Raw genomic sequence first — 19,466 nt, forward strand, 5'->3', positions numbered from 1 at the left:
CTTCTCTTAGCGCCAGGCCGCACCCCCGGACGGCTGACCACGCCCCCCACGCTCACTGCCATTGGCCACTGCAAAGGGCAAGGCCTACTGATTGGCCGCGGGGGCGGAGCCTTCAGGCGCGAAAAAGGGACTGGGCTCTCTGCAAGATATAGGGCTCCCAATATTAATTTACGCTTGCGTATAAATTCTGTGTGGGAGGACCTTTAACCTCTCTCCTACGGGCTCCGGGAAGGCTGTCGCTTGAGGTGCCAGCCCCTCAAAGGAATGCGCATGTGCCGACTCGTCCAACTAGTACTTGAGGTAGTTGGCGAGGATTTAAAGGGACAGTGTCCCATTAAACTTCGTAAAAAGCTTTCCAGAGGCATACTTAGTGTGAGAGACCAGTACGCATCTCTAGAAACGATTAAGTGAAAACCTTTGCATTTTACAAAACGCTTAACCTTCCGCTATCTCATTCAACCCCCACAACAACCTCGAGCGTGGAGATTATTGTCACCATTTTACAGATAAGGAAACAGATTTATAAAGGTTGCTGTGAGTCCACTGTGAAGGAGGTCTCACCTGGAATGCTTGACCGGAGATTAACTGATCTTCCCTTCTCTCTGTACTTGGTCAGGCCTCCAGCCCCTCCCTGTAATAATAATAATAATGTTTTCTAATATCTCTAATCCTAAAATTCAATAAAGAATGGATTCTAACCCCCTTGAGCAGAGGTTTATTGTTTTGCACAGCCCTTGAGCTAAGAATTTTTTTTTTTAATTATGTATTTATTTATTTATTTTGGCTGCCCTGGGTCTTGGTAGCAGCACATGGGATCTTCATTGCGGCATGGGACTTTTTAGTTGCAGCACGTGGCCTCTTTAGTTGCAGCATGCGAACTCTTAGTTGTGGCATGCATGCAGGATCTAGTTCCCCAACCAGGGATCGAACCTGGGCCCCCTGCATTGGGAGTGCGGCGTCTTATCCACTGGACCAGCAGGGAAGCCCCCTAAGAATGGTTTTTACATATTCGAATAGTTGGAAAAAATCAAAAGAAGAATATGATTTCATGACGTGAAAATCATATGAAATTCACAGTGTGTCCACAAATAAAGTTTTAGTAGAAGACAGCCATGCTCATTTGATTAAGTACTCTCTAGGGCTGCTTTCTTGCTATAGCAGAGTTGAGTACTTGAGACTCAACCTGCAAAGCCTAAAATATTTATTTTATGGCCCTTTACAGGAAAAGTTTGCCCACTCCTGCTCTACAGGTTTAGTCACACAAGCTCCCTTACATCATGATGACTTAGGAGATACCCACAGGTAATTATAATTCCATTTTAGCCTTACTAGGGAGATGGACTCTACTGCAATCTAAAGCCAAAAGTTGGCCGGAAGCAAAGGCAACCACCCTGGCCTGAGGCTCAGGGATCTGGATTCCAGTCGCAGCTCTGTGTGGCCTCAGGCAAGTCACTGCTCCTGTTGGTGAGACTGTTTTATCCCCCTTAGCCTGGGGTTGGGTTAGTAGGCAGGACGGCTCATTACCTGGAAGGGACTGAAGAACAGCCTCTGAGAGAATTGTGGGAAACACTAGGAAGGCCCCGTTCTAGGAGACTGGCTAATAAGATGGCTACTCAGAAAATGCTTGTGGAATGAATCAAGAGGTCTGCCTGACCCCCATGACAGGCCAGGGGCAGAGCTGTGTTCATCGAGTGTTCATTAAATTAATAATAAAAATAATAGACACCATGAATTGAGCCCATGTGATGTCCTGGACCCTGGGCTTGTCACTTTACATGCATGACTTCATCTGCTCGTCACCACACAGGCTCATGAAGGAGGCACTGTTGCAGCAGAAATAGAAATGAAGTTTTCCCTCTCCTGAGAACAAGGAAAATAAAAGGAACAGTGAACAGGCTAGAGAAGAAACATAACCTGGCCTGAAAGAGTGAGTCAATCCTGGTTTTATTTTAACTGTTACTAAACTGTAATGTCTGTAGTTACATTTGCCCTTCACAAAGCTAACCTGTCACCACTAATCCTGTGTAATTTACATTCTGCACCTGGTATTTGCTCCCCCTATAATCTCTAGTAGCAAATCACCCCTTGTAGCTGTTTGCATTTCAGAAAGGAGGTCCCAGACCAATAACCCAGAGACTAACGGACCCAATTACCGGGCTGCTGGACCCAATTACAGGCTTGCCTGACTCCAGCAGTGGCTGTTTTGAAATAATGCAAGAAGAATGCAAGGCATTCACCATTTTGATCCTTATCACTTACTTCGGACTGCGAACTCCCCTATAACAATCCCTGTAATTCCCCAGGAAGGGGGGCACAGTTCTTGAGGTGCTAGCCTACTGTGTCCTCCCTTTGCCTGGCAAAGAATATTAAAAAAGCCTCTCTATTTCTTACCTTCCAAATCTCTGTCTCCGTATTTTTATTCGGCATTGGTGTACAGGGAGCCAAGATTTTGGCAACAGCACTATTAATACCCCCATTTTACAGAGAGGAAAACTGAGGCTGTGTGCCTAAGTGCCTGTGGAGCAAGTGAATGAACAAGCATCACTTCTCCTCCCAAAGGCAGTGGGAATAGAAGGGCAGATTCTGGAGTCTAGGAAAAGTTGTCCTTATGTTCCATCTAGGAGGGAGCTACCATTCCCCTGCAGTGGGAATGGAGAGTACCACCTGCAAAGGGTGGGGACATCGGGCCATTCCCTATATCCAGACAGACCTCCAATCTGGGGTGGCTGCTTCCTAGGTTGGCTTCCTGCCACGGAGGCTGCACTCAAATCTTGTCTTTCATTGTAACTTTACTAGAAGCCACATCTGTCTCTCAGAAGTGGGTTCTTGTGAGTCCACTCCTAAGCCTGATTCCCTCTGTGGCCAGGACACAGTGCAGTGTCTGTGCTACAACAGAGAAGTATATAGGACTCAGAGGGTTAGAAAGTTCCTTCCTGCCACCTCCCCTAGACAATACACAGTGAACTCCACAGAAATCCAACAAATACAGTGGCCCTGGGTACTGGACAACTGGATCTCAGAGAGCTCAAGGGGTCTGGAAAAGCATGGGGCCAGGGTTCCTCCCCACAGAAAGAAAAGGAGAGGGCCAGGCTTTGTGGGGCTTCTTGGGGGCCTCCCCACATCAGATAGGTGGGAACTTATAATGCAAACCAGGTTCTCTAGGCCTCAGGGCCCTAGAGGGGGAGGCTCTCCCTTCCCTAGGAATGGCCCACCCAGAAGAAGCCCCTCTGGGAATTTCCTCAGTGGGATCATGATAGGTGTAAAATTGATCACGGAAGGTAGCCTGGGGGCTGTGGCTTTTGACTTGGCCATGGTGGAGGGCCTGGATTTTGCATTTTGTCTAAATTGTGGTAAAAGATACATGATAAATTTTACCATTTCTAAAAGTACAATTCAGTAGTGCTAAGTGTATTCACATTGTTGTGGAACTAATCTCCCAAACTTTTTCATTTGCAAAACTGAAATTCTATACTCGTTAAACAACAACACCAAACTGGGTGAATTTTGTGGTATGTGAATGATACCCCAAGAAAGATGATTTAAAAAATAATTTTCAACTCCCCACCCCCCATGTGACATTGTATCTGTTCTGAGACACAGTTCAAAGGCTATTTCTTGCAGGAAGTCTTATGTGTGTCCTCCACACTTCAGTGCCCCAGTCCTCAAACTGAGCACCCCCTTTGTACAAAGCACCAACCCTCCATGGCCAACCTGGCCTGGAGACCCTCAGAGTTCAGGGCACTAGCCCCCAGGGGACCTGGGGTGGGGGGCTGGCGCTGGCATGATTCTGACTTAGGATGGGAGGTGGGGGCCTGGACCGTGGTCCCAGCTTTGATGGTAGGCTATGTAACCCTGGGCAAAGCACTTCTCCTCTCTGGGCCTCGGAGTCCTCACCTGGTTGTAGAAGGCTTGGTGGGCCTGCCCTCCCCCAGCTTTTTCTGCAGGGGCGTGGGACAGGCTTCATCTCCTGAGCCTGGGAGATGGGCAAGGAGGGGATTATGGGTTTCCAGCTGACAGACGAGGTCACCAAGAGCCAGATGGACAAGACCTGCTGAGCAAGGGGTTTCATCCTGGATCTCAGCCTGGCTAAACTATGGCCTTTGCTCTTTTTTTTTTTTTACCATCTTTATTGGAGTATAATTGCTTTACAAATGGCCTTTGCTCTTTATTGCTCCAGTAGGTGAGCACCTCTTGGGCACCCAGGCTCCCTCTGCAGCAGGGAAGGTGGCTGGGTGGTTCCACTGGGGTACTGAGTGGTCAACAAGGCCTAAGGCAGAGTGAGGAAGACTCTAAAAAGGGCCCCAGCCCACTCCCTGACTTTATCGCCAGGTTTCATTGCCCACTCCTGTTGCTCACATGGACCAGTTGTTTATTTAGGCAAAACTGGGTGGAAGCAGAAGCAAGAAGAACTACAATTCTGCAGCCTGTGGAAGGAAAACCACATTCACAGAAAGACAGACAAAATGAAAAAGCAGAGGACTTTGTACCAGATGAAGGAACAACATAAAACCCCAGAAAAACAACTAAATGAAGTGGAGATAGGCAACCTTCCAGAAAAATAATTCAGAATAATAATAATGAAGATGATCCAGGACCTCAGAAAAAGAATGGAGGCAAAGATCGAGAAGATGCAAGAAATGTTTAACAAAAACCAAGAAGAATTAAAGAACAAACACCTAGAAGAATTAAAGAACAAACACCTAGAAGAATTAAAGAACAAACAAACAAAGATGAACAATACAATAACTGAAATGAAAAATACACTAGAAGGAATCAATAGCAGAATAACTGAGGCAGAAAACCGGATAAGAGACCTGGAAGAAAGAATGGTGGAATTCACTGCCGTGGAACAGAATAAAGAAAAAAAAGAATGAAAAGAAATGAAGACAGCCTAAGAGACCTCTGGGACAACATTAAACGCAACAACATTCACATTATAGGGGTTCCAGAAGGAGAAGAGAGAGAGAAAGGACCCAAGATTATAGTTGAAAACTTCCCTAACATGGGAAAGGAAATAGCCACCCAAGTCCAGGAAGCACAGAGAGTCCCAGGCAGGATAAACCCAAGGAGAAACACGCCAAGACACATAGTATTCAAATTGACAAAAATTAGAGACAAAGAAAAATTATTGAAAGCAGAAAGGGAAAAACGACAAATAACATACAAGGGAACTCCCATAAGGTTAACAGCTGATTTCTCAGTGGAAACTCTACAAGCCAGAAGGGAGTGGCACGACATATTTAAAGTGATGAAAGGGAAGAACCTTCAACTAAGATTACTCTAACCGGCAAGGATCTCATTCAGATTCGATGGAGAAATCAAAAGCTTTACAGACAAGCAAAAGCTAAGAGAATTCAGCACCACCAAATCAGCTCTACAACAAAGTTCCTTTAGGACTTCTCTAAGTGGGAAACACAAGAGAAGAAAAGGACCTACAAAAACAAACCCATAACAATTAAGAAAATGGTAATAGGAACATACATATCGATAATTACCTTAAACGTGAATGGGTTAAATGCTCCAACCAAAAGACACAGGCTTGCTGAATGGATACAAAAACAAGACCCATCTATATGCTGTCTACAAGAGACCCACTTCAGACCTAGGGACACATACAGACTGAAAGTGAGGAGATGGAAAAAGATATTCCATGCAAATGGAAATCAAAAGAAAGCTGGAGTAGCAATACTCATATCAGATAAAATAGACATTAAAATAAAGAATGTTACCAGAGACAAGGAAGGACACTACATAATGATCAAGGGATCAATCCAAGAAGAAGATATAACAATTATAAATATATACGCACCCAACATAGGAGCACCTCAATACATAAGGCAACTGCTAACAGCTATAAAAGAGGAAATCGACAGTAACACAGTAATAGTGGGGGACTTTAACACCTCACTTACACCAATGGACAGATCATCCAGACAGAAAATTATTAAGGAAACACAACCTTTAAATGAAACAATAGACCAGATAGATTTAATTGATATTTATAGGACATTCCATCCCAAAACAGCAGATAACACTTTCTTCTCAAGTGCACATGGAACATTCTCCAGGATGGGTCACAAATCAAGCCTCAGTAAATTTAAGAAAATTGACATCTTATCAAGCATCTTTTCCGACTACAGCGCTATGAGATGAGAAATAAATTACAGGGAAAAAAACGTAAAAAACACAAACTCATGGAAGCTAAACAATACGTTACTAAATAACCAAGAGATCACTGAAGAAATCAAAGAGGAAATCAAAAAATACCTAGAGACAAATGACAACGAAAACACAATGATCCAAAACCTATGGGATGCAGCAAAAGCAGTTCTAAGAGGGAAGTTTATAGCAATACAAGCCTACCTCAAGAAACAAGAAAAATCTCAAATAAACAATCTAACCTTACAGCTAAAGGAACTAGAGAAAGAAGAACAAATGAAACCCAAAGGTAGTAGAAGGAAAGAAATCATAAAGATCAGAGCAGAAATAAATGAAATAGAAACAAAGAAAACAGTAGCAAAGATCAATAAAACTAAAAGCTGGTTCTTTGAGAAGATAAACAAAATTGATAAACCATTAGCCAGACTCATCAAGAAAAAGAGGGAGAGGACTCAAATCAGTAAAACTAGAAATGAAAAAGGAGAAGTTACAATGGACACTGCAGAAATACAAAGCGTCATAAGAGACTACTACAAGCAACTCTATGCCAATAAAATGGACAATCTGGAAGAAATGAACAAATTCTTAGAAAGGTATAATCTTCCAAGACTGAACCAGGAAGAAATAGAAAATATGAACAGACCAGTCACAAGTAACAAAATTGAAACTGTGATTAAAAATCTTCCAACAAACAAAAGTCCAGGACCAGATGGCTTCACAGGTGAATTCTATCAAACATTTAGAGAAGAGCTAAAACACATCCTTCTCAAACTCCTCCAAAAATTTGCAGAGGAAGGAACACTCCCAAACTCATTCTATGAGGCCACCATCATCCTGATACCAAAACCAGACAAAGATACTACAAAAAAAGAAAATTACAGATCAATATCACTGATGAATATAGATGCAAAAATCCTCAACAAAATACTTGCAAACAGAATCCAACAACACATTAAAAGGATCATACACCATGATCAAGTGGGATTTATCCCAGGGATGCAAGGATTCTTCAATATATGCAAATCAATCAATGTGATATACCATATTAACAAATTGAGGAATAAAAACCATATGATCATCTCAATAGATGCAGAAAAAACTTTTGACAAAATTCAACACCCATTTATGATAAAAACTCTCCAGAAAGTGGCCATAGAGGGAACCTACCTCAACATAATAACGGCCTTATACAAAAAACCCACAGCAAACATCATTCTCAATGGTGAAAAACTGAAAGCATTTCCTCTAAGATCAGGAACAAGACAAGGATATCCACTCTCGCCACTACTATTCAACATAGTTTTGGAAGTTCTAGCCATGGCAGTCAGAGAAGAAAAAGAAATAAAAGGAATACAAATTGGAAAAGAAGGAATAAAACTGTCACTGTTTGCAGATAACAAGATACTACACATAGAGAATCCTAAAGATGTCACCAGAAAACTACTAGAGCTAATCAATGAATTTGGCAAAGTTGCAGGATACAAAATTAATGGACAGAAATCTCTTGCATTGCTATACACTAACAACGAAAGATCAGAAAGAAAAATTAAGGAAACAATCCCATTCGCCTTTGCAACAAAAAGAATAAAATACCTAGGAATAAACCTACCTAAGAAGGTAAAAGGCCTGTACTCAGAAAACTATAAGACACTGATGAAAGAAATCAAAGATGACACAAACAGATGGAGAGATATACCATGTTCTTGGATTGGAAGAATCAATATTGTGAAAATGACCATACTACCCAAAGCAATCTACAGATGCAATGCAATCCCTATCAAATTACCAATGGCATTTTTTACAGAACTAGAACAAAAAAAACTTAAAATTTGTATGGAGACACAAAAGACCCCAAATAGCAAAAGCAATCTTGAGGGAAAAAGACGGAGCTGGAGGAGTCAGACTCCCTACCTTCAGACTATACTACAAAGCTACAGTAATCAAGACAATATGGTACTGGCACAAAAACAGAAATATATGGAACAGGATAGAAAGCCCAGAGATAAACCCAAGCACCTATGGTCAACTAATCTATGACAAAGGAGGCAAGGATATACAATGGAGAAAAGACAGTCTCTTCAATAAGTGGTGCTGGGAAAACTGGAATGCTACATGTAAAAGAATGAAATTAGAACACTCCCTAACACCATACACCAGAATAAACTCAAAATGGATTAGAGACCTAAATGTAAGACCAGACACTATAAAACTCTTAGAGGAAAACATAGGAAGAACACTCTTTGACATAAATCACAGCAAGATCTTTTTTGATCCACCTCCTAGAGTAAAGGAAATAAAAACAAAAGTAAACAAATGGGACCTAATGAAACTTAAAAGCTTTTGCAAAGCAAAGGAAACTACAAACAAGACAAAAAGACAACCCTCAGAATGGGAGAAAATATTTGCAAATGAATCAACTGACAAAGGATTAATCTCCAAAATATATGAACAACTTATGCAGCTCAATATTAAAAAAAAAACCAACCCAATCCAAAAATGGGCAGAAGACCTAAATAGACATTTCTCCAAAGAAGACTTACAGATGGCCAAGAAGCACATGAAAAGCTGCTGAACATCACTAATTATTAGAGAAATGCAAATCAAAACTACAGTGAGGTAACACCTCACACAAGTTAGAATGGGCATCATCAGAAAATCTACGAACAACAAGTGTTGGAGAGGGTGTGGAGAAAAGGGAACCCTCTTGCACTGTTGGTGGGAATGGAAATTGATACAGCCACTATGGAGAACAGTACGGAGGTTCCTTAAGAAACTAAAAATAGAATTACCATATGATCCAGCAATCCCAGTACTGGGCACATACCCAGAGAAAACCATAATTCAGAAAGACACATGCACCCCAATGTTCATTGCAACACTATTTACAATAGCTAGGTCATGGAAGCAATGTAAATGTCCATGGACAGACAAATGGATAAAGAAGATGTGGTACATATATATAATGGAATATTACTCAACCATAAAAAGGAACGAAATTGGGTCATTTGTAGAGACGTGGATGGATCTAGAGACTGTCATACAGAGTGAAGTAAGTCAGAAAGAGAAAAACAAATATTGTATATTAACGCATATATGTGGAACCTAGAAAAATGGTACAGAGGAACTGGTTTGCAGGGCAGAAATAGAGACACAGATGTAGAGAACAAACATATGGACACCAAGGGGGGAAAGCGGCGGGTGGGGGGTGTGTGGGTTGGGATGAACTGGGAGATTGGGATTGACATGTATACACTAATATGTATAAAATAGATAACTAATAAGAACCTGCTGTATAAAAAGTAAATAAAATAATATTCAAAAAACAAAACAGGGCTTCCCTGGGGGCGCAGTGGTTGAGAACCTGCCTGCCAATGCAGGGGACACAGGTTCGAGCCCTGGTCTGGGAAGATCCCACATGCCGCGGAGCAACTAGGCCCGTGAGCCACAATTACTGAGCCTGCGCGTCTGGAGCCTGTGCTCCGCAACAAGAGAGGCCATGATAGTGAGAGGCCCGCGCACCACGATGAAGAGTGGCCCCCACTTGCCACAACTGGAGAAGGCCCTCGCACAGAAACGAAGACCCAACACAGCCATAAATCAATCAATCAATCAATCAATCAAAGCAACACAAAATTGCTGGGTGGAGATTTCACAGCCTAGTATAGGGGATGGAGTCCAGGGGAATGAAAGGTGTTGGGGTCCAGAGTGCTAGGAAGGGGGCCCTGGACTACAAGCTGGAAAATTTTGGCAGGAATGCCAAACTCTTGGAAGTCCACCTGTGCCTTGGATACTCTGCAGCAGGATTTTGAACAAGAGACCCCAGTAGCACATCTTAGGTCCCAGAGGGGCTGGGAGTTCCATCCAGGGAGGCTAGCTTGCCTGGGGTGGGGTGGCAGCACCAGGGAGAACCCCCTGCTCTGATGCTTTGCCACTCCTAGGCTGGCCCTTTAAACCCAGATCATGATGTCACCTTAGACAGCAAGGGACGGGAGGGGGACTGCAGGCCTGAGGAAGGACTGCATTTCCCAGCAGCCTTGGGTGCACCACACCCCTCCCAGCAGGCACTGGCTCACTGCAGACTATTAACCAGTCCAGTGCCAGTTTCTACTGGGGTTTTGAAGCGTCCAGCCATTCTGGAGTGAGGGTGGGATTCCCTTGGGGGTGGAATGCCTGGGGCACAGATGGAGCAGGCCAAATCTTTGGGCCTGACATAGGATTGGGCCTCTTTCCTGCCGGAGTCTTGGCATCGCCCCCAGCTTCCTGGTGCAGACTCCTGAGTCTTCCTCTCTCCCTATGCAGTCTCCCTTGCAGAAAGCAGGAACCCAGCGCCAGCTGGACCCCTTCCCGCTCAGCTTCAGTCTTGTCCCTGGGTGCCCGCAGGGATTACCCCTTTGGTCAGGCAGCCGCTTTAATTGGTGAGGGGACTACATCTCCCAGCTGCCCCGGGCGGGAACTTCCTGACGCAGCACCCCCCCCCCGCCCCCGCCCCCGGCCCCCAAACCCGCGGGGATGTGCGGGCCGACTGGGGGAGGTGACTTGATGTCATCGTGAGCAGCTGGGCGGCGGGTGCCGGTGCTCACAGAGCCGGGGCTCCTGTGGTGCTACGCGGGTCGGGTCCCACGACTTGAGGAGAGGTCTGCGCGCTGCCCCGGGCAGCCCAGAGCCCGTCGGGCGCCCGCGCCCCGACCCGGGGCTGAGTTGGGTGCACGCTCCGGCCCCCCCGGAGCCAGAGAGAGAACCCAGGAGCGCCGCCTCCCAGCGCCAGCGCCCTGAACCGGACCGCGGCTCGGGAGCCCTGAACAGCTGCTCCCCTCCCCACCGGCAGCCCCTGGAGGGTCGGCGACCAAAGTCTGGGCATCTGAGAAGTGAGTGGCCCCCCCTTCGAGAAGCAGATGAGATCTGGGGGCGAGGAAGGAGAAACTGAGGTGGGGGAGGCTGCGGGTCGTGGGGGGGCAGGGGGATGGGACCCTCATTCTTGGGGAAGTCCCTGGTGACCGGATTAGTGGAGCAGAAACGGGGGCCCCGTTCTTTTAGGGGCCAGGGATGAGGAACGAGGTCCCCGTTCCAGGTAGGGGCTGGCTGGCGGGAGAGGCCCTGTTTCGAGAGGGGTTGTTTTGGAGTCTGGGGCCTTTCAGCCCGGGAGAAGGGAGGGCCCTGTCTCCTGTGGGAGAGGGCTGCGCCTCTCTTTAGGGTCTGGGCCAGGGTAGGAGGGAAAGAAGACTTGGGCGCTCCGCCGCAGCCCCACACGCTGTCCTGAAAGAACTGACAGGCTCTCTCTGTCTGTTTCTTGCTGACCTCTCTGCCCTGACTTCTTTTTTAAAAGAGCCAGGGTGGGAACCCTAACTGGACTCTTCCGACCCTCAGGAAGGACCTGAGACCTGAGCCATCCTCCTCTCTACCGTGCTTGCCCCCCAGGACTGGGCAGTTGCCAGAGGCCCTGGGGGGGGGGCCAGGACTGTGGCTGTGCGCCTCCCCACCGCACAGGATGGGCCCGAGTTAGTCAGCCCAGCCTCACGCAGCGTCCTGCAGGCCCAGAGGGAAGCTCAGGGGCTCTGAAGGCTTGGCCCACCGCCTGACCGCCATGGAGACAAAGCTGCCCCCCGCGAGCACCCCCGGCAGCCCCTCGTCCCCAGGGCTGTCCCCGGTGCCCCCACCCGACAAGGTGGACGGCTTCTCCCGCCGTTCCCTCCGCAGGGCCCGGCCCCGGCGGTCCCACAGCTCCTCTCAGTTCCGCTATCAGAGCAACCAGCAGGAACTCATCCCACTGCCCCTGCTCAAAGGTGAGCCCGGCTCTTGGCTCCGGGGCTACCTGAGTCCTGGAGTGGGCAAGTGAGGTTTGGGGGTGGGGTGGTGGGAAGCAGCTGGCAGCTCCCATCGGAGGGAGTCTGGACGGCCCCTTCCAGGCCAGGGACTCCACCACCTGACCGCCACCCCCCAGCCCTCTACCCTCTCTGCTGACGCATGGCCTGACTGGCCTGTCATCCTTGGAGGTGGGGCATCTGGAGGTGGCGCCACCCTGGGGGGCAGACCAGGGCCAAGGGTGGGGCCTACAGCTTGGGTTCCAGCAGCCCAGCTGCTGCCGGGGTCCTGGGGCAGGTGCTTAGCATGCCTCCCTGCAGTCACCATGAAGTCCCCCCAACTCTGGGCTACAGGGCCCAACTGGCTGAGGCAGAGGGCACCCGAGAGGTCCTCGGTGCTGGCTCTTCTCCCCACTTCTGGCTCTTAGAACAGAGTGCCGCCTATGAGAGGGAGGCAGTGGCTGTTTGGGCACCTGTGGAAAGCCCAGGCAGCCAGGGTCTGTTACCACGCTTGAAAATCAGGCTATCATGTTCACTGAGCCTAGGTTAGGATGAAGAGATGAAGCTCCTTTACTTCTCAAGAATGGAGGATGGGACAGAAGTTGTTTGCTTTCTGCAAGGAGTGGGAGATGGCACAAAAGCATGGGGTCTGGGGGGCAGAGGAGCCTGCCTTAGGGATTAGGAGGGCCCGCCCCTGCCCAGAGCTGTGGCAGCTGGGGCCCAGGCTCAGCCCCCTCCTTCCTCCCCAGATGTGCCAGCCTCTGAGCTGCATGAGCTGCTGAGCCGGAAGCTGGCCCAGTGTGGGGTGATGTTTGACTTCTTGGACTGTGTGGCCGACCTGAAGGGGAAGGAGGTGAAGCGGGCGGCGCTCAATGAGCTGGTGGAGTGTGTGGGGAGCACTCGGGGGGTCCTCATTGAGCCTGTCTACCCAGACATCATCCGCATGGTGAGCACCTGGCACCTGGCCTCTGGGGGAGGGCTTGGTGCCCATGGGAACCCTAAGCCTGCCTGCGGAGCCCCCGTGCGGAGAATAAACCCACACTCTTTGGCTTGGCCTCAAGGCCCACATCTTCCTCCCGCGCAACCCCTGTCCCAGCCCCACTGCTGCCCAGCACCCAGCCAGTGTAGGTCACTCAGTGCCTCCTGGGCTTGTCCCACCCTGCGCTTTTGCTTATGCTCTCCTGAGGCCTGGCGTGCACTCCCACCACGTTCCTTATCGCCATGGCCTGTCTCAGGTGCTGCCTCTTCCATGAAGCCTCTCTCAATGCCCAAGCTAGAAATCTCCCTTTTGCTGCTTAGAATGTCCTTAGACCTTACCACTTGCCATCTCGTCTTCCCTGCTGGACTGCACCTGATAGAGGGCAGAGATGTATCTCATCCACCCCTGGGTCCCCAACCCTGGGCCCAGGTCTTCCATGAACTAGATGTTCAGGTGATGATTGCCAAGGAGTGAACTGGTTGCTTGGGCAGGTGCTGAGGCCCATTAAACTTTGGATGAGGGATGTCCTGGCTTCCGCCTTCAAGGGTTCTTCCGTAAAGAACCCTGACTCTGTCCCCTCAGATCTCAGTGAATATCTTCCGGACGCTGCCACCCAGTGAGAACCCTGAATTTGACCCTGAAGAGGATGAGCCCAACCTTGAGCCTTCATGGCCACATCTTCAGGTATGAGGGCTGGAGAAGACAGGGATCTGAGTTTCAGAAGAGATCCGAGGAGAGGGTAGAGGGTCTCCTTAGGCCCCGGACTGTTGGATGAGGGCCACAGGGCAGGATGAGGGGGGAGGCTGCTCCTGAACTCACCTTTCCGTCTGTTCCCCTCCTCCAGCTGGTATATGAGTTTTTCCTGCGTTTCTTGGAGAGCCCAGACTTCCAGCCCTCCGTGGCCAAGAGATATGTGGATCAAAAGTTTGTCCTGATGGTGAAGTGGGGAGCCCAGGCCGGGTGGTGTCATGGGGCAGGGGCAGGCTCTCTGCGTGGCGTGGGGATAGGATGGAAGCAACCTGGCTTGGCCTCTTTTCCTAACCCCTGATCCTGTGTCCCACAGCTCCTGGAGCTATTTGATAGTGAGGACCCTCGGGAGCGTGAGTACCTCAAGACCATCTTGCACAGGGTCTACGGCAAGTTCCTGGGGCTCCGGGCCTACATCCGCAAACAGTGCAGCCATATCTTCCTCCGGTGGGTGCCTGCGGCCTGCCCCGCTGAGACCTGGGGAGGGAGGGAGAGAGCTATGGGGAGAAGACAGAGGCAAAAGCTTCTGGGCTGGGGGGCCCAGTTTTTTCTTGGCAACGTATTGTATAATTTTTGCTTATACAAATCCTGTGAGATCAGTAGAGAAAGGGTATTTATTTCCATTTTACAGATGAGGAAATTGAGGCTGAGAGATGAAGTGGTTTGCAGGGACTAGGTCAGTTCAGGGGGCCTAGGATCTAAATCTTTTGATCCTTGTCATACCAGGCCTTAAGGACCCAAAGAAAGAGATTCTTTCTGCAAATATGTATTGAGCACCAATGCCCACTGGGCATCAGGTACCCACATTGCCTTGTAGTTGAGACTGGCTCTTGAGCTAGATGGCTTGTATTTGAGATTGGTTCAAATATTTGGGTGAACTTGGGCAAATTATTTAAGCTCTCTCCTAGTTTGCTCATCTCTAGAATGGGAATGATAACTATACTACACAGAGATAATCATCAAGATGAAATGAGGCAGTGCCTTCAAAACACTCAGTATAGCTCCTGGACCAAGAACGGAACTCTGAAACATTAGCTTTTATCGTTATTAGCTACAAAATAGGTGAGGCATGATCCCTCTCCTCCAGGAGCTCAGTGGTGTATTAGGTCCCTTGCTTATTAACTTTGCGGCAAGTTTCATTGAACTGCTGAGCCTTGATTTCTTCATCTGTATAATGGATCTAATAAGGTCTACCTCCTGGGATAATTTTGAGAAAAGTACGTAGCACAGAATAGACACTGTGAGTGTTTGTCATTCTTTTGGTTGATTGGCATGAAGAGCGAAGGACTCAGGCTAGGTGCCTGTGGACTGGATGGGGACCAGGTAATGAGGGTTAGGGTCTCGGGGAGGAAGAGACGAGTTGGAATGCTTCATAGAAGAGAGGTTTGAATACCAGAGGGGAAAGGGTGGGTGGGATGAATTGGGAGATTGGGATTGACATATATACACTATTGATACTATGTATAAAGTGGATAGCTAATGAGAACTTACTGTATAGCACAGGGAACTCTACTCAGTGCTCTGTGGTGACCTAAATGGGACGGAAATCCAAAAAAGAGGGGATATATGTATACGTATAGCTGATTCACTTTGCTGTACAGTAGAAACTAACACAACATTATAAAGCAACCATACTCCAATAAAAATTAAAAAAAAAAAAAAAAGAAGAAGAAGAAAGGTTTGAGCTGGGACCCAGAGTGGCACTGGTGGCTGGGCTGAGAAGGGTAATAAAGAGGTGGGTGTGGATCTCAGTGGGGCCCGGTTTGGGGTTTTGGGAAGGGAGCACAGCCTCTGGGTGGGGAGAGAGTTGGATTGATGTGCAGGCTGGGGGTGGGCAGGCAGGATGACAGAGAGGAGGGCTGGGCCTGCTCCAACTGCCTTGAGCCCTTCTGCATCCTTCTCTTCCTCTCAAAGGTTCATCTATGAACTCGAGCACTTCAATGGCGTGGCTGAGCTGCTGGAGATCTTAGGAAGGTGACTCTCTCTGGGCATCAGCTGGGGCATCAGGATTCTGGGAGGAGGGACTGAGGCCCAGTCATCCCAACCCTCCTCATCTCTCCTGCCCCCTCCTCAGCATCATCAACGGCTTTGCGCTGCCCCTGAAGACCGAGCACAAGCAGTTTCTGGTTCGAGTCCTGATTCCCCTGCACTCTGTCAAGTCGCTGTCTGTCTTTCACGCCCAGGTAAGGGCCAGGCCTGGTCCTGCCACGGCAGAGAGGTCCTGACAGAGTCAGGGCAGCCACGTGGGCCTGCAGAGCCAGCCTGACACTCTGATTTCAGCCACACTAAAGCGTGAACTCACGGGATCCTCTCTCACCTTTTTCTTGACTAATTCTGTTCCGTCTACGTTAGAGAATCCCCATGACCGTTTAAGGCCGATCTCAGACATTGGCCTCCGAAGACTTCCCAGCCCCCTCCCGCTCGACCTGCCTGGGCAGGATTGAGCTCTCCTACTTCTGTATTCCCATAGATCATGATACAGATTCCGGTTAAGGAAACTTTTGTAAAATTTGTAAGGACTAGTTTGCTGAATGTTTCCCCTGTGAGGTCGTTATTGTGTCCCCGCACACCAAGCATGGTGCCTGGTGTATCCTAGGTGGTCAGTAAATGATTGGTGAGTAAGAGGATAGACATAGGAAATGAGCAAATGTCTAGCGTCCTGTCCTGGTCCCCTCCTGACCCCTGTCCTCCTTCTCTCTGCCTACTCCTCCCCCGCCGCGCCCCGCTGCAGCTGGCATACTGTGTGGTACAGTTCCTGGAGAAGGATGCCACTTTGACAGAGCATGTGAGTACCTCTGGGGGGGAAGGGCAAGCCCCCACCCCCGCAGGTCTGACTCTTTTCTGCCTCAACTCCCACAGGTGATCCGGGGGCTGCTCAAATACTGGCCAAAAACCTGTACCCAGAAGGAGGTATGAAGAAGGGCTTTGACGTCCACCACAGGGAGGTTGGGAGGGCTCAGCTTCCAGAGGGCAGTCCGGTGTGTGTCAGGGGAGATGGGAACTGCTGCTCCCTGTGTCCCTACCCCCACCCCAGGTGATGTTTCTGGGGGAGATGGAAGAGATTCTGGATGTCATTGAGCCCTCCCAGTTCGTGAAGATCCAGGAGCCCCTCTTCAAGCAGGTGGCTCGCTGTGTGTCCAGCCCCCATTTCCAGGTATGGGGCCGGAATGGGTGGGGGTGAGAGCCAGGGTATGGACTGGTAAGGTTGGCAAGTTGACCTAACACAGCTTCCTCTGCCCTCAGTTTCTCCTCTGGACCTTCCTGGGTCTAATAATGGGGAGATGCTGGACTTAGGGTCAGGAGACCTAGGGTCAAGCCTCAGATCCACCTCCCACTGGCTGAGGAGCCTTGAGCAAATCACTTCGCCACTCTGAGTCAGATTAGGCTTCCTTATCTGTAGAATGGGCCAACAGGTGGTGATGAGAACCGAAGAGATGGTAGCATAAACACGTTTTGTAAACTGAAATGATGTTTAGCAAACGTCCATGAATGGGGTGGATGGTTGTCATGACTTTTCCACTTTCTTAGTGGCCTTAGATTTCATTAGCCCCACTTCAGAGCCCAGCGAGGCTTCTCCACACCATCCAGCCTGGCTGTAACCGGTGTTCTCCTACACGTGTGTGCAGACTTTCTCTCATTTTTATGAGCCATACCTGGTGGTTGTCAATTTTTCCTCACAGTGACTCTGGCACTTCAGTTTACTGAATACCTCATTTGATTCTTACAACAGCCATATGGAGGTAGCTATTATTAGCCCCACTTTACAGATTTGAAAACAGAGGCTGAGGGGTTAAATACCCTGTCCAAAGTCACGTGGCCAGCGTGTAGTGGAGCCAGGATTCACCTCTGAGCGTTGGACTCCTAATCCAGTGTTCTTTTCACCTCACCATGTTGCTTCCTCCCGTGGGTCAGATGAGCCCTGAAGACGGGGTGTGTGGAGGGGAGGGTGCCCTGGGTTTTGGGTTGGGGATGGATACCAGGCCTTGCATGTGCAGGGAAGCCACTGCCAGGCGCTTACTCTGCCATCTCGCTGCCCCAGGTTGCAGAGCGGGCTCTGTATTTCTGGAACAATGAGTATATCCTGAGCCTCATTGAGGACAACTGCCATACTGTGCTGCCTGCTGTGTTTGGGACCCTCTACCAGGTCTCCAAGGAGCACTGGAATCAGTGAGTACCCAGGCCTTGACCTAACCCACAGAACCTGGGGCAGGGCCAGCCGGTCCAGAACTGGGGTTCCTGCTAGCTGGAGAGGATCAGGGAAGGCATCCGAAGATGGCAGAGGGGTGGTGAAAGGGGCAGGCAGAGGGCAGTGCTTGTGGTGTTCAGGGCTGCATGCTGTATTTGGGACACAGGGACAGGCAGAATGCCAGACAGGGAGGTGGGACCCAACTGAAATTGCTCTCATCTCTCACCCCCTCCCTTGACCCTGCCAAGAACCATTGTGTCTCTGATCTACAATGTGCTCAAGACCTTCATGGAGATGAATGGGAAGCTGTTTGATGAGCTCACAGCCTCCTACAAGCTGGAAAAGCAGCAGTGAGTGCTGGGAGGCTGGACATGGAGGGAGAGGGGAGAAAAGCAGAAAAGAACCAGTTCCTAATGGTTGGAGGGAACCGAAGAGGACAACCCACATCCCATCTGATCAGATGTTTAAAGTCTCTCCCTATGTTTTTGCCAAGTGCTGGGGCATCCAAGCCCAGTTGTCCCCTGCATCCTCCAATTATCCTCCCAAGTACTTCTTCCAGGTACGGAGCACCCTGTACTTCAGCTGGGGCCTCTCAGGGCCAGGCTGATCCATTTACTCCACGAGCACAGGCTGGGACCAGTCTCTCCTCAGTGCCTTCTCCCCTAAGTGGAGTCTCTTTGCAGGTGGGGTGGCGGTGAGGGAGGCTGGATTGCAGGTGGGGCCCCAGGTAAGGGAACTGCCTCCCCCTCTCTCCCCAGGGAACAGCAGAAGGCCCAGGAACGTCAGGAGCTGTGGCAAGGCCTGGAGGAGCTACGGCTACGCCGGCTACAGGGGACCCAGGGGGCCAAAGAGGCCCCGCTCCAGCGGCTTACACCCCAGGTGGCCACCGGTGGAGGTCAGAGCTAAAGATCCCCAGAAGGGGAGGAGCTAAACCCAGAGCTGTCAGTCCCTCCATCCTCCCTCCTGCCCAGGGGTCCAGAGAGATACACACCTACTCCTGGCCTTGCCAGAGGGGGCTCGGAGGGCTTCCTGCCTGGCCCAGCATGGGCAGTTTCCACTGGGGGGGAGAGGAGGAGAGATGGGGGTCCTGGCAACAGAACTCTCAGGCCCTCCTGGCAGGACTTGACCAGGGCAAGCTTGACCAGGAAGCTGCCATGGGGGATCTGCCTCTGCCCCACAAAGCTGGGCTACAGACTGCAGGCAGGTTCCCACCCCCTGCTCCCAGCCTAGGGCAAGGGGACTCGGCCCCTCACCTGCCCCACCTTGTGCCAGCGGGAGGTCCTTCCTCACCCCACCATGGGATCCATGGTCTATTTATTCTCCCCCAGCTCACCTGAAACACAGACATTATCCTGGGCCTGGGGCACCCTCCTTCCTTCCCTCCCCTCCCTTGCCCTGTACATCCTTGTCCCCTTTTTATTTATTGGGCAGGGGGAGGGGTGAGGGCACAGGCAGAAGATTCCCTGTGTCCTGGGGCAAGGGGGGGTGGTCACAGTAACCATGGTCTGTTCCCCTTTCCTTGGCTGGGGGTAGATTTAATAAAGAGAGAAACTCATGATCTGCTTGCTTTATTTAGGACAAAGAGGGAGATGAAATG

The 19,466-nt window shown here is 49.5% G+C and overlaps 1 protein-coding gene across 4 annotated transcripts; it reads left to right on the top strand.

The window, feature by feature from the left end:
* The first annotated feature begins 10,622 nt into the window (after positions 1 to 10,622).
* Positions 10,623 to 19,424, top strand: PPP2R5B (protein phosphatase 2 regulatory subunit B'beta). 4 transcript variants are annotated; one of them, XM_036861924.1, is made up of 15 exons: positions 10,623 to 11,024; positions 11,483 to 11,939; positions 12,707 to 12,903; positions 13,519 to 13,620; positions 13,781 to 13,873; positions 14,000 to 14,130; positions 15,598 to 15,657; positions 15,758 to 15,866; positions 16,415 to 16,468; positions 16,543 to 16,593; positions 16,718 to 16,837; positions 17,723 to 17,850; positions 18,118 to 18,219; positions 18,363 to 18,428; positions 18,628 to 19,412. In XM_036861924.1, exons 2-15 carry the CDS (start codon positions 11,741 to 11,743, stop codon positions 18,773 to 18,775), a joined length of 1,560 nt encoding a protein of 519 aa, XP_036717819.1. In that variant the 5' UTR covers positions 10,623 to 11,024; positions 11,483 to 11,740; the 3' UTR covers positions 18,776 to 19,412. The 4 variants fall into 4 exon arrangements, with proteins under 4 accessions (XP_036717819.1, XP_036717818.1, XP_036717821.1 ...); XM_036861923.1 differs by having other exon boundaries at positions 11,524 to 11,939; XM_036861926.1 differs by having other exon boundaries at positions 11,854 to 11,939.
* Positions 19,425 to 19,466: the final 42 nt, after the last annotated feature.

The sequence above is a fragment of the Balaenoptera musculus genome, chromosome 8 (genome assembly GCF_009873245.2).
Source record: "Balaenoptera musculus isolate JJ_BM4_2016_0621 chromosome 8, mBalMus1.pri.v3, whole genome shotgun sequence".
In the NCBI taxonomy this organism is placed as follows: Eukaryota; Metazoa; Chordata; class Mammalia; order Artiodactyla; family Balaenopteridae; genus Balaenoptera; species Balaenoptera musculus.

Excerpts from the sequence above, each read along its gene's own strand:
- PPP2R5B (XM_036861924.1), top strand. The coding sequence starts at position 11,741 with ATGGAGACAAAGCTGCCCCCCGCGAGCACCCCCGGCAGCCCCTCGTCC. Across the intron at positions 13,874-13,999 it reads ATCAAAAGTTTGTCCTGATG|CTCCTGGAGCTATTTGATAG; the intron begins GTGAAGTGGGGA and ends TGTGTCCCACAG. Across the intron at positions 16,838-17,722 it reads TGTCCAGCCCCCATTTCCAG|GTTGCAGAGCGGGCTCTGTA; the intron begins GTATGGGGCCGG and ends TCGCTGCCCCAG.